Source organism: Cylas formicarius, unplaced genomic scaffold, assembly GCF_029955315.1.
Source record: "Cylas formicarius isolate icCylForm1 unplaced genomic scaffold, icCylForm1.1 PGA_scaffold_12__32_contigs__length_19106922, whole genome shotgun sequence".
Lineage (NCBI taxonomy): Eukaryota > Metazoa > Arthropoda > Insecta > Coleoptera > Brentidae > Cylas > Cylas formicarius.
In genome coordinates, this window is record NW_026844225.1 from 2,966,234 (window position 1) to 2,980,760 (window position 14,527).

Below are 14,527 nucleotides of genomic sequence, written 5' to 3' on the forward strand. Positions count from 1 at the left end.
CATTCAATTTGGAACAAATTTAATCTCATTACTTTTTTCCGAACGATGCACCGGTTTCAAGTAAAAAAAGTAAAAACCATTTTGATGCATGGCGAAGTCGTCAAAATTATGATAATAAAAATAAACATTAAAGACCTAGAGTTTCAAATTATTTTTGTGAAGTTTTTATTATTTAGAAGTAAAATTAATATGAGACAATTCCATAAAGCGTGTTCAAGGTGTGGAAGGTATTCTTTTTTTTCCTTCTTGCCATTTAAAGTATCTAGAGTGTTTGAAAATTATAATAAAAAAATAGGTTTTTTTTCTTAGTATTTCAACACTCTGTATCTCGGAAAGGATTTTGGATCATATGTTTATATAGGAAATTAGGGCTTATTTTCGCTGTAGAATATACCATAAAAATTTGGCGCATTAATTAATTAAACACCTTGTACAGGCTAATGAAAACAAACATTTAGAGTTGCATTTTTGGAAACGAATTAAATTTGTCAACTTTTTTGTTTTTTCGGCTATAACTTGAAGTCATAATTATATCAAGATTTTTTTTGCCGACAATTAAATTTACTATCGAAATGACTCCTAGTTAACTGAAAAATGTATTTTTTTACGAAAACTAAACCCAAAAAACTGTTAAAAAAACTTGAAATTTAGCTTTGTTGATATTTTCGTCTGTAATTTTTTAGAAATAAAGTTTATAAAAATTTTCTACAAAATGACGGGTGGCAAGGGTTTTTGACGACTAAAATTGGACGAGAAAGTGTATTTCAAAATTATCCTTTCTCGTTTTTTCTTCTTTTAGGTTAACTTTATGATTTTTTAATGAATATTTACCATTTTTTATGAAATTCTATAAGCTTCATTTTTGTACAGCATTATCTATACCTAAATCCAGTCAGAAAAAAGTTACAGGCAAAAATATTTTTAAAAAATACAAAAATTATAACTTAATCGTTATTGTAAAATTGTTTTCTGGGTTCACTTTTTGTAAAAATATATTTTTGAATCTTTATATTTTTTAAATATTGATATGCATTTTTGCCGTATAACGTGTTATTTCGATAGGAAATTCCATTTCCTATAAATAATCTTTATATAATTATGCACTTAAAATGACAGTTTTCGAGTTTTAGCCTAAAAAATAAAAAGTGGAAAATCTTACCCTGTTCTCAAAAACGCACCTCTAAATGTAGTTGCACTCCGCTATTTTACCTTAATTATGGACTAATTTAAAAGTGTTACAAAAAAGTGAAAATGGTAAGTCAACAAGTTATTTTTCATACCGTGGAATATTGACAAGCAAACTTTCCGCTCGTTCGAAAAATATTATTCTCCCCCTAACGGCAATGTAATTTTTAACTATGATATTTGTATGTATGTAATACCCAGTCGGAAAATATGTTTAGCACGTTTTGAACTCCGAAGAAGACCAGTACGTTTTCACCTCGCTGTATATAAAAGTACATTCGGCGGTTCGGTTCGACTCCATTTCTACAAGGACGCAATTGCGTCACAAACTTAATTATTTCGGCGCGAGCCGTTGACCATATCGTGTCTTTATTGTTTATGGGTAAAATGACTTCAAGATTTCGACGGTAAGTAGAAATTATTGCTTGAATAAAAATGAAAGAAAAAAGTTAGAATAAGCTTGCATACATGTGGAAATTCCGCCTGGTAGAGCCTGACTCGGTGAAACCCGGATTGAATAGTCGGCAAACCGACTAGTATATTGATGTCGAAAAAAATAGGGGTAAAAGGGACTAAGGCATTCAAGCAATTTTATTCTTACATGCGTTAAATTGGTGTTAATAAAATATAAAACTGCCAAGTGCTAGTAAAGTAAGGGGTGTGTTTTTGAGAACGAGGTAACTTTGTCCACTTTTTGCTTTTTCAGCTGTAACTCGAAAACTATGCTTTTTAGGTGCATAATTGTACATATAAAGATTATTTGTAGGAAATTGAAATTCCCGTCCAGATGAGACTCCGTATATGTATTTTTATGAAAAGTAAACTCAGAAAACAATGTCAAAATAATTTAAAAAATGCAGTTTTTGTTCTTTTTTTATTTTTGCCTGGAACTTTTTTTAAGTGGATTTAGATATTGGCGATGCTTATGCCGTATGATAAAGGTTTTTACGATTAAAATTGACAGAAATACTGTATTTCAAATTTACCCCAGGGTTTTAAGCGATGCAGAACTTTTTAAACTTAATACAGTAGGTACCTAGATATACTGTACAGAATGGAATAAGCGCTAAGTCTCAGCTCTATTGCGGGGATAAATTTGGGTAATTTTTCTAATTTTACCAAAAAATATCATTAAAAATTCGCAATTGTTATTTGTAACTGGGAGCAATTAGCAAAGTCGCATCTCTCAATAATTAGACTAATGTTTGACAAATAGTTTTTTTCACATTTTATTTTAAAAATATTCACACACAACGAAAAAGTCGACATGTTAGTTACTGTTACTGCTAGCTAGTTATTGGCAACAGCTTTTCCACTTATTCACAAAGGCTACATTAAATTAAATCATATTATTATTATTAAATTAATAAATAAATTAGTTCAAAAAATGCAAAAATTTTTGCCGGGCATTTTTATTTTAATTAATAGATCTGCTACCTGTTCACCCTGTAAATGTAATATTTATGCACTTAAAATAAATATTTTCAAACCAGCGGAAAAAACTAAAACTGGACAAACCCATCCAGTTCTCAAAAACACACCCCTGAATTTAGTTACACTGCGCGGGTTTTACCTTTTTTGAACTAGTGTATTATATGAAGCAATTTCTTGAACATCTTAATTCCTTATTATATAATCAATATCTTACAGTATCATTAATAGTTTTTTTTTCCTTAAGAGGTCTCCGAATACCAAATATGGTATTACAGAATGATAAGCCTCTTCATGAAGTGGCAAATCGTGCTTCACTTCACAGTAAGTACAATTCATTTAAAATTGACATAATGTGTTATAAAGCTATTTGCTGATTTGCTAATAATAAAACTGAAATCTTTCCATTAAAAAAAAACTCAGCTGGGACGCAAGGCAAAGCAAACAAGCAAACATCATAAGCGATTATAACGATTGCAACCAGTTTTCGACACCATGGAGTGACTGCTCAGATATCGACGATCCAACATATCAAGATGAAAAAGTAAAGAGGCAGAGGTTACTGAATTGGATATTCGACGAAGAAAATCAACCGGATGAAATTAACCAGACCAAAAAGCCAGATGTTATTGCATGGGATTATGATTACGCCTTTGTAAACGATGAGTCACCAATAGTACCATATGTGAAACATATTACCACATTGCGAAATCATAATGTATCAAAAGAAGGAATCACAAATGATGCCGATCCACGACAGACCGTGTCTTACTTCGCAGAATTTCAAGATACAAACAATGATAGGTCCGAAGAAAACATGTACGATAACACAACGGATGGTCTACTAGACATTATCGGAAAGCGTGAATGTGAATATGATGATCTTTCAACTGTTTGCTCCTCAAGTGTATCTTCTGAAGTTAATATAAGTTCTAGGCCCAAATTTAGAAAATACATTTCATCAGACTTAGATAGCGATATTTCGCAGAATAGTAAACAAAAACCAAATCAAAAAATAAGTGTTAAGCCCAAATTTAGGAAATACATCTCATCAGACTTGGATAGTGAGCAAGAAATAAGTGTTAAGCCTAAGTACAATTCATCAGAGTTGGACAGCGATATTCCGCAGAACAGTGAACACAAAAATGTAACTGATATTTAATAAATAAATGTAACTAATATTTTAACAAGTAGTCACGTACCATATCAAGAAATATGTGGCCAAAGTAATACTGCTACCGACAGCCCAGTCCAGAACGCAATTTCTCAGTATGTCGAAGATCGTTTAGATAAACACAGAAAGAAAAGAACAATCTGCAAATTTTGTAGAATAGATGTTACCAATTTTGAGCGGCATCTAATGAGACATCACTCAGAAGAAAGGGAAGTACAGGACCTTATGAATTTTCCAAAAAATACAAAAGAAGGCAAACAAATGCTAAGAAAAATTTTAGCTCTGTTAAGATATCAGGTAAAGTTCGAGGAATATATTCAAAGTGACAACTCGCCCTTCGAAAGGTTACCATGTGTTCATTGTAAACGTATTATTGCCAAAAAATATTTAAGAAGACACTACAAAAAATGTATTATAAAACCAATTAATGAAACGGGTCAATACGTAAGGCATATCGCGGCCTCCCAGACAATGGTGGCTTGTGCAAGCGAATATGCAAATTCAGCTGCCACAGTAAGAGTAAAAAATGAAGTATTTCGAAAAATGGCGACGGACGAAATTGGATTTTTAGCAAGGAAGGATTCTCTAATTCGACATTTTGGCGAATATTACTTAAAAAAACACAAACGCGCTCAGATTTCAATACCTTGTTCCAATAAAATGCGAGAATGTGCCAGATTGCTAATTGAAATGCGAAGTAGAATTCGTAAACCCACATTATCTTTCTTCGAAATACTAACACCTGCTCTCTTTGATGACGTTGTTCTTTCTGCCAAAGGGATCAGTGGATATGACCATGAAAAGAAGACATATAATGCTCCAAGTTTGGCCATTCATTTAAGCACTACCCTTCAACAAGTATGTGAACTAACTACACATGTCTTATTAAAAAATTCTTCCGACTTTAAATGTGATAATTTGGAAGGTAGATTAAAAGAAATAAAGAGATTCAGATTTTTGGTCCAAACTCAGTGGAACAGCGAAGTGTCTTCATTGGCCCTTAAGGACCTAGCAGAAAAAAAGTGGAATAAGCCTGTTATATTACCGTTAACCAATGACATAATAACTTACAGAAACCATATCATAGAGGTTGCTAATAAAAATGCTGCTGTATTAAAAACAGATACTACTAATATAAAAGCTTTTAAGAATCTTGTTGATGCTTCGTTAGCATTTACTATTCTATTTAATCGCCGAAGAATTGGTGATGTCCAATATGTAGAAATTAAATCTTATTTAACGAATTTTGCAGCAAGTAATCAAACAGAATTTTTAGAACAACTAACTGAGTCGGAGAAATCATTAACTTCAAGTTATAAACACGTAGTAGCAGGCGGAAAAGGCAGTCGAGCGATAGTTATTCTATTTCCCGAAATTGTACAAACCTTTATAAACCTACTTCTTGAAATAAGAGAAAAAACTGATATTGTACCCAAACAAAACCGATACCTATTTGCATACCCCGGAGTTGTCAGTCAGTGGGTTAGGGGAGATATTGTTATGAAAAAATTCGCCAAATCTAGTAAAATAAAAAATCCAGAAGCAATGACGTCAAATCGCTTGCGAAAACAAATTGCCACCTTAATGCAAATAATGAATTTGGACAAAAATGATTACACTCAGTTCGCCAAATTCATGGGCCACACTGACAAAACTCATCAACAATTTTACGAAATTACTCAGGATGCATTTCAAACAGCAAAAGTTGCAACCCGAACACTGAATTGGCGGAATCTGATGGTGAATTCCAGGATGACATACAAACCGAAGCGACTCCCGACATAAAAACCCAAGTACTAAACACCTAAGCGATATCTGATATAAACACCCAAGCGATACCTGTCATAAACACTCAAGCGATATCTGTCTACCATATTCAAAATGCTGGTCCGGAAAAGGAAAGTAATATAATCGGTAGAGTTAGGTGGTCTCAGCAGCAAAAAAAATTAGCTCTCGCGCACTTTAAGGGACATATAAAGAACAAGAAAGCCCCAAGAAAACGTGAAGTCACCAATTTTTTGAAAAACCATGAAGATGTATTTGGCAACTTGGATTGGGTCCGAGTTAAAACGTTCATTTACAACACTTATTCAAAGAAGAGCGAATAAATATATATGTTGATTCCCCTCAGCAGAATTTCTTTTTTCATAAATACAACTTAGTACTTGTTTATCGATTCCTCAGAATTGGTTTTATTCCTTAATGAATTTGTAATGATACATTTGGGATAATATCAATTTAAATCAAATTATTTTAACAGCCATATTTTTCTTGTATGGCTAAAATGGCTAAAATAAGAGCTAGTATGCGATTGTCAATTTATTATTGCAGTTTCAAAGAAGGAATAAAATACATTCCAAAATGTCGACAAACAAGACGTAAGTACTTATTTTATTTGTTATCATATCTTGAAGTCTATGTATTCTGACTATTATGATTTGAGAATAGAATCTAATAATTTTAAAAGTTATGTTTGTAAAACTGGGAGTTTTCTTTTTTTTTTAATTATATTTCCTTTTATACTACTATGGTCTTATTTAGATATCCAAATAGTACCTGCAACCAGGATATGTTTAAGTTTTTTCTTTTCATTTTAAGAAGTTAGTCAGTTGGTCACTGCATGATTCAAGTGTGTCAATTATATCAAAACGATCAATTTTTACCCAGTAACCTTCTAAACCCCCAAATGCAAGACTAAAATCAAAAATATACCACGACTCTCTGTCTACATGACTTTAAAATCAACCGAATGGTTATTCGAATTCGAATTTGTAAACGCGTCGAGTATGCCACCTTAGAAGAGTTAAATCTTATTGAAAATATTTAAGTTTTATAATTTAACATAATTTGGTTGATTTGATTGATTCTTGATTGCTAAACCACCTTTTAAACTTCTGTTAGAAAGACTCGACTAATGAGATATTTTGTCTATATGGTTAAATCTAAAAGTAAAAAACAAATTCGGTGAATTTTTGATAACTTTATCAGTTTTTGAGATAACATTTCTTTCAAAAATTGTTGACATTTTGTAGGTATTAATTTTACATTTTTAAATTTTAAATAATTTTAGCTCTTTATGAACCTAAACCTCATTAGCAATATTTTTTTAATTAATGTGGTATGTTCGTTATTAAGATGATATTATCTATAAAAACTGGTTGCTATTTGTGAAAAAACAAATGTCCAGCTCAATAATAGGTGCAATTTGCTTTTGCTAAGTTTTTTTTCAATTTGTATCCCGCAATTTCTTATTTTTTTGGTTTCGGTTTTATGGTATTTATATTTTGATTCATTCATGTTCATCTTAATCAATGAAACTAGAAAATACACGCACGAACGATAAACTGAATGTAGAATTATTCCAGAATATTTTCTTTTAAACAGGAGGTTCATCAGTGAATATAAAACGCAAATCTATATTTAAAAAAAAAAAACACAAAAAATCATCAAAGCGTTACTAGAAGCTTCATTATAGTCATCACACTTACGTATCGACGTCCATGATTTACCACTCTAGGCATTATTTTGTGCTCTAGTTTAAATAATTCATTTACATTTGAAACCTACAAAATGAACTGGACCAGTTGGTTGGCACTTACGACGTAAAATAAGCCGACATTTGCCTTCAAAATGAGGTATTACTGGAAACTGGAATTCTTTTGACTTTTGTTTCTATCAATTTTTATCCAAATCGGTATTTTAAACCTCGTGTATATTTCCTGGTTTTATTGTTTAAGATAAACATGAATATTTCAAAAGATAAATGTCCAACCAAAGCTAACCAAAAAATATATATTAAAAAAATTGAGGCTTTTATTAAGAGCTCAAAAACCCTTTAGGTGATTGTAAGAGACAACTTTATTTTATGTTTTTCTGTTTTCGTAATTAAATACACTGCGAAACTTTTTTGGATATTGTGCACCAAAACAGTTGAGAGACGAATATGTATTTTTAGCGGATTTATCTGAATAATTAATAAAAACCTCAAATAAAATATGTGAGTTTTTCTTCTGTAAAAAAACAACAATTTACTTGCAGAATACATCTCGTAAAATTTCATTAAAATCAGCTAAATCGTTTTTAAGTTAATAAAAATCTCAATTTTAGAACAAGAAACTAAAGGCACTCTACTTCGGAAATAAAGCATTTTAGGATTAGGAGTTCATATGAACTTTTTTTTCTATATTGTGCTAAGCAGAATCTCAAATAGGCTTTTCCCACTTCAACTCTTTTGAAAATATTTTAAGTCTAGAGTCCTGACTACAAAATATTAAGATTTAATCTTAACATCTTCTATGAAATATGATATTATACACTGATTTACAGGGTGTTTAAATGTAAAAATCACTTGAAATAATTTTTAATTTTAAGAGCCGGTATTTTGAAAATAAATTGACGTCCGAAAAAAAAAGTCTACTACATTTTCGTACATTTTGTTATACTTACTTTCTTGAATCCTTTAAATAATTTTAAAATAAGCGCTAAACCAAAATCTTTCATTCAGTATGGCGAAAATAGAATCAAAGGTTCATTTTTAGTTTACTAATGTTTATATATTTTTCGGAACAGTTTATGTCCATTTTAAAGTATTTTATTTTGCTTTTGAGTTATAATTGCATATAGAGATGACAATTTAAAAACCTAAAACAGCTTTGTTTAGGGACGAAAAAAAAATCGAAAATCGCTGGAAACGATTTCTATCAGGAGAATTGAAAGCATAAAAGTATATTAACTAGACATTGAACATTGACCATTAAAATTTCAAGTAGCAAAGGGATTCGAGTGATGCTCATTTAAAGCTTTTGAAAAATGTTTTTGAGGAATACTAGAAAATCTAGATTTTATAATATTCTTCTGGGTTTGATGTAAATGAATGCAAACTTTTGAAAGATTTAATTTTCATTTCATGAATTTTTTTTATTTATTTCAACATTCAAAAAAAGTGTTTCTGTTTTCTAGCAAACCAAGAACTTGAAGCGTTTTTCAAAAACTTTAAAATAAGGTATTCCTCTGCTCCTTATTTAAGATTTCAATTGAGAATCTTGCTGTATCCAAGGGGTTGCAGATTGGGCTTAATTAATATACATTTTTTGTTCTCACTTTGGATAGAAATTGTATTACTCGAGCCTCACTCGATTCTGGATTTCGGATGTGAATTTCGTTCTGTCCAAGGGATTGCAAAGAAGGGTTAAGAGAAATGCAAAATTAAATATATAGTCTTTATTTACCATATTTTATACGCAATGATCAAATGAATTAAAATAAAATAGATTGCATTAATAAAATAAAAAATAAACCTTTTTCGTAGCAAAAATTTGGAAACAAAAATAGTTTTCATGTAACATTCGTTATCATTGACAAACTAAAAAACATTTCTAAATTTGTAAATAACACATCTTCAGACCCGTTATTTTTTATTAAATTTATTGAATATGTAAACTTTTATTACTGGCCATGTTTTGTTTGTAAAAATCCCAGGATGACTCTCGATTAATCTCATTACCTCCTGCTTTTTTGGAGGAATTTTATTTTTAATGTGTTTTTTGAAAAAACACTCCGTATTTTTTTTTTGGTCGTTTGTCCATGGTACCAGCTTACGTTTCCGTTTTTTTTCTCTAGGAATGTCTGCTACACCAAAGGCAGGAACCTGATCCTGATTTTTCAATTGATTCGGGTTTTGATTTTCTAACACATTTTCGTAAATATCTTCTAAATAATTTTCTTCACTTTCGTCTATGATCTCATCATTTAATTCTATTTCACTCAGAGGTTTCCCTTTGTTCTTTTCAAATAACGCACTGTTTTGTGAAAGTAATAATAACTTGCTCACTTTAGCGGTTTGGTAAACGTCGTCTGGCAAACGATAAAATTCTGAATGGGTTTTTTCATTATGACCCATAAATGAAGCAAGCTGCTCCAATTCATTTTTGTCCATTTTAAAAATCTGAGTGATAGTTGCCAACTGCTTTCTTAACCTAGTGGAAGTCAACAATGATGCTGCTGCCTTGTTTCCACCAAGCGCCAGTAATGAATGTTTTCTCATGACCGTATATCCTCCAATTGGATTTAATGTTCCCGGTAAACCAAAAAGATACTGATTATTTTCAAGATCAAAATTTTTTCTCAGATTTACCAAAGAGAGTGTAGAATCCATCGCGATTTTGGAGTTCCCCTACCCACCTTTTGTTAAAAATCATGACACTGCAAAATATCCCTTCCAGTAAATCTCGATAAGCTTTTTCATTGTGATCATTTTCTGCCAAGACAAGTTTGGCTTGTGAAATAAGATTTTTAAGATATTGGTCCAGTTTCTGAAACAAAGAAAACTACATAAAACAAAGATGAAATTTTGATTATATATCTAACTATCTCTATTACAAAATCACTTTTTTTTATTGATAATCTAAACTTTCATTTAAGTCATTAAAGATTATTTCATAGTATGTATTTGGTGAGATATTGTTTTCACAGCGATACCTCTACTTTTTTTTTAATTTTATTTTTACATAAATATAAAAACTGTAAAACAAATAAACTTAATATAACCGAAACACAATTTTGTCCATCTTCAGGAGAAGATTAAAACTAAATCTTTTATTGGAGATGTCAACTTGAGTGCTAAAACGCGCATCTATGAGGTAAAATTATGTTTTGGTTTGTGATAAAACTTGTATTATAAAACAAATTTTTTCGACGATTATGCAAGAAGCTACTTTTTTCCCAATATTTACACAAGTTTCAAAAAGTGATAAATTTAAATTAACCTTGATATCTTCCGCCACATGTATTAATGTTGGTTTGTTAAATTTTTTGTAAGCCAAATTCTGTCCTGCTTCGCTCGAAACCTCAATTGCCCAGTCATTATCAATAAGTTTTATTAATTCCTTGAAATTTTCTATATAATTTTTACGAGGATTTTCCTTTTGAATTTCAATAGAACACGCTGTATTTACTGCATGTTTAATCAGTGTTCCCATCTGAAGTGCCAAAGAAGGGGACTTAAAACTTCGATTTTCAACGTCATACTCTGCTATGTTTCTTGTAGCTAAAACCAGTATTTTAAACATTTTAGGTAAGAGAATCTCAGCTAAACCAAGTGTTTTATTATTTTTGAGTGTTCTGACGCTGATGAGTAAACGAGCTAATCGTCTCATGTTCCGTTTCGCTACTACCAAAAGATGTTTTTCTTTGTGACTTTTTATATAGCGCCTACCAACTTCACAAATAAGTTGATCTTTCTTAGCAACCAACGAAGTTTCATCTGCTCGTAACATGTTTATAAGACCGCTAATTTTTAAAGGATCATTCGGTCCAAAATTCCCAACCATTACTGTTTGACCTTCAATCTGTGCTTGAAAGCGTTGACTCGGATCGGGATTAAAGAAACATTTTTTTGCGTGGCGACGAAGGCTATTCTTGGCATAATAGCCTTGACAAAATTTGCAAACAATATAGTCTTCAACTAGCTTTTTTTTGTTTGCCATTACAGGTACAATATTTGATGTAGAAAAGTCACCTTCCTTACGAAGTTTGTCAATCAACTTAATCCGTTTCTTAGATTTCTTCTCTAGCGACAAAATTTCCTGTACTTGGAATTCGTCCCAGTGATTACGCTCCATGTGCCTTAAGAAATTTCCGACATCTTGATTACAATATAGGCATTGATGTTTTCTCCTAACACGTCGAGTTTTTCCAGGTGTTTTAACTTCGGAATCCAGATTGTCATTTTGTCTGAGACTGACACAGTAATTGTGGTCAACGCTATTATTTTCTTCGGGAGGTAAACCTGGTTGTATTGTTTGCATCGTAGTATATGTACTGTCGGGCAATTCTTGACGCAGTTCAATAGGTCTATCCAAAAAAAAATCACTTTCTCTGTATCCACATTCCCACGAACTTTCTGCTTCGGATTCTTCTGGTAATTTATATTCCGAATCGGAAATTATTTGGCTATTATCCGAGCTTGAAGGAGTCATATCTACAAAACAATAATTTAACAATGTAAACAGGTTACGTAGTTTTCATTTTTCGCGGATAGTTCCATACATTATAACAAAAACTTTAAAAAAATTGTCTGTGATTTAAGCCAGATACCAAAAATGCACTTTTTCGAGAAAATGTCATTCATTTAATTCATTTTCTTACAATTCATTTTTTTTACAAGAGTAAAGTAACCTTATTTAAAAGTTTTTAGCAAAATAATGTTTCAAAATTGGATCTAATTGTTTTCATTAAGTTTGGATGATAATATTTTTTTGCTTGTTTGGTTAAAAATATCTCATTTAGAACTTATAATCTGAGTAGCACTTTGCTAAAAACTTTAGAATAAGTTTGCTTTACTCTTGTAAAAAATTGTTAACGGTTTGGACACTCTACATGCAAAATAATATTTTTTGTTCAATCAAAAATTTTGATAAAAAATGTCCTTTTCTTCAAAGACGAAAGTTTTTGTCCGTTTAAAATCTTGTTTACCACATCTGGACAAGGACATGAACATGCCGAAAAAAATTCAATATTGTTTATATTCGTAGTTCCGTTTCAATTTTCTCAAAATTTGAAAACTTACTTAACTTAAATAAGAAAAACGAGCACTGTTTTCAGCCTTTATTTCTTAAACCAAAAATTGAATGTGATGTATCATCTAACTTCAGTAAACTAGGAAAATACTTGATGACACGGTTATACTGCAAATTGCAATTGCAACCGGTTTTTGAAAAGTTTACGTTTATCTCACAAAACATGCATTTTCGGCCCTTTGATTATATAAACTTTCCATCATATTTTTCGGGGAGATCTTGCCTCTGAAATTTAGCAATGCAATTTTCAAAAATAAATGGACACAAATAACTGGTTAACATTAAAAAAAGTAACGGAATCGCTTAATATGTTGAAAATATATTAACATGAATGATTTGACTTTTGTATTGTTTGTGATGTGTTTCCGTAATTTCGTTGTTGAATCTCAGTTATTTTAAATATCTTGAAAGAATCTTAACCTGCGAATTAATTCTCGTAATGCTTGATACGGCGAAACTTTGTAACTAAGTGTACAACAAATTGTATAATAATTTTGACATATTGTCAAAAAAAAAGTGTAAATAAAAAAGCTGACCTTCAATAATTTATTTAGGCAATCGAATTTTAAAGAAATTTCATCAATTTTCCGAACAAATCCTTTGGAAGCTAAAACTTGTTTAAAAATTCAATTTCATGGTACCCGCTATACTATACTACAATAAAATAGACGATATTGTGTTGCTTATTATACATACCTGAGAAAATATAAAGCTAATACAATAATTGTCAAAATTCCTACCTGCTAGGCTCTTGTCTCGAGCTAGATCCAAGATACGTTTACTTCTACGATTCATTGTTAAGTTACGCCGACACAAATTTTTATAGGTAATGAAAATATTCAGAAAGGTTAGGTTTAAGGGATAGCAATGTAGCCACTAAAAACAAAACTATATCGCATGGGGAAACCAATATAATCCGACGACATATTTCCAATATACACGGTAAATTATGGAAGTCAAAGTAACCGTTGCCAATATCACTATATACACATAAATTGAGGAAGTCAGTGCCACCGCTAAATATATAACCAATATACAGGCACAGAAATCGATGCTAGAGACACAAGCGGAATCTCGTTGAACCACCTCGTATAATTTTATCCAGCTAACGTGAAAATTGACGTCCGCGAGTTTTAAGTGTTTTTGAATAGGTGGTGCTCAAATAAGTGTAATGCCGACATTATTTTAAAAATTCAAGTTGGCATCCGTATATCGGAGTTCACTTTGTCCCGGATGCCACTTTAACCGAGGATTTTACATGGGAGGACACCACTCTGCATCACGTATATATATATATATATATATATATATATATATATATATATATATATATATATATATATATATATATATATGTATATATGATGACACTATATTCCGGGATATCATCCGTTCGCTCATTGAACTCCGACTGGAATCCTGCAGACGTTTCGCCAAAATCTCACTTGGCATCTTCAATGCTCGCGCTCCGAAAACACTTCGAACACTGGAGCGCGAGCGCGAGCATTGAAGATGCCAAGTGAGATTTTGGCGAAACGTCTGCAGGATTCCAGTCGGATGCAGGATTTGCAGGATTCCAGTCGGAGTTCAATGAGCGAACGGATGATATCCCGGAATATAGTGTCATCACATTTTTCCATCCGTGAATCAATACGTGAGAATATATATATATATATATATATATATATATATATATATATATATATATATATATATATATATATATATATATATATATATATATATTTATTTATTTATTTATTTTACGGCGTTCACTGCGGCTATGTGATTGGCCTTCGTGTTCTGCCAGTTCGTCCAATATTTCTTCGATGGTTGGCTGTGTTAACCGAAGCTTCCAAAAGAATCTGACTTTTCCCATTGTGTCCTAGGAAACCTATACTGGACTACTCCAGGCTGTCTACGTCATCATTATACATTTCATCTTTCCTTTCATTTCATTTCATTTCGTCCACTTTAACAAATCCCAATCATGTTTTTATGTTTTTTTTTTAAGAAATCCGCAACCCCAACAACTAAACCTTACTTTTCATGATAATAATTAATAACAATAACTGTCCAAAATCCGCCAATTAACTGGTTTATAAGTAAAATTCCGTTGATGGATAAGGATAAGGACATAGCTGCTTAACTACTTGTTAAA

General features: G+C 31.3%; 1 protein-coding gene across 1 annotated transcript; it reads right to left on the reverse strand.

Annotated features, from left to right (window-relative positions):
* Positions 1-9,009: 9,009 nt before the first annotated feature.
* Positions 9,010-13,401, reverse strand: LOC132708736 (uncharacterized). Its single transcript, XM_060681284.1, has 3 exons — positions 13,107-13,401; positions 10,555-11,768; positions 9,010-10,101 (listed from the first exon to the last, which is right to left on the reverse strand). The coding sequence occupies exons 1-3, from the start codon at positions 13,159-13,161 to the stop codon at positions 9,901-9,903; spliced, it is 1,470 nt and encodes a 489-aa protein (XP_060537267.1). The 5' UTR covers positions 13,162-13,401; the 3' UTR covers positions 9,010-9,900.
* Between the last annotated feature and the right edge of the window lie 1,126 nt (positions 13,402-14,527).

Bases quoted from the DNA above. Each gene is read 5' to 3' on its own strand.
- LOC132708736 (XM_060681284.1), bottom strand. From the start codon at position 13,161: ATGAATCGTAGAAGTAAACGTATCTTGGATCTAGCTCGAGACAAGAGC. The intron at 11,769-13,106 runs GTAGGAATTTTG...ATTGTTTTGTAG, and splicing joins TCGAGACAAGAGCCTAGCAG to ATATGACTCCTTCAAGCTCG. The intron at 10,102-10,554 runs GTTAATTTAAAT...TCTTTGTTTCAG, and splicing joins ATGTGGCGGAAGATATCAAG to AAACTGGACCAATATCTTAA.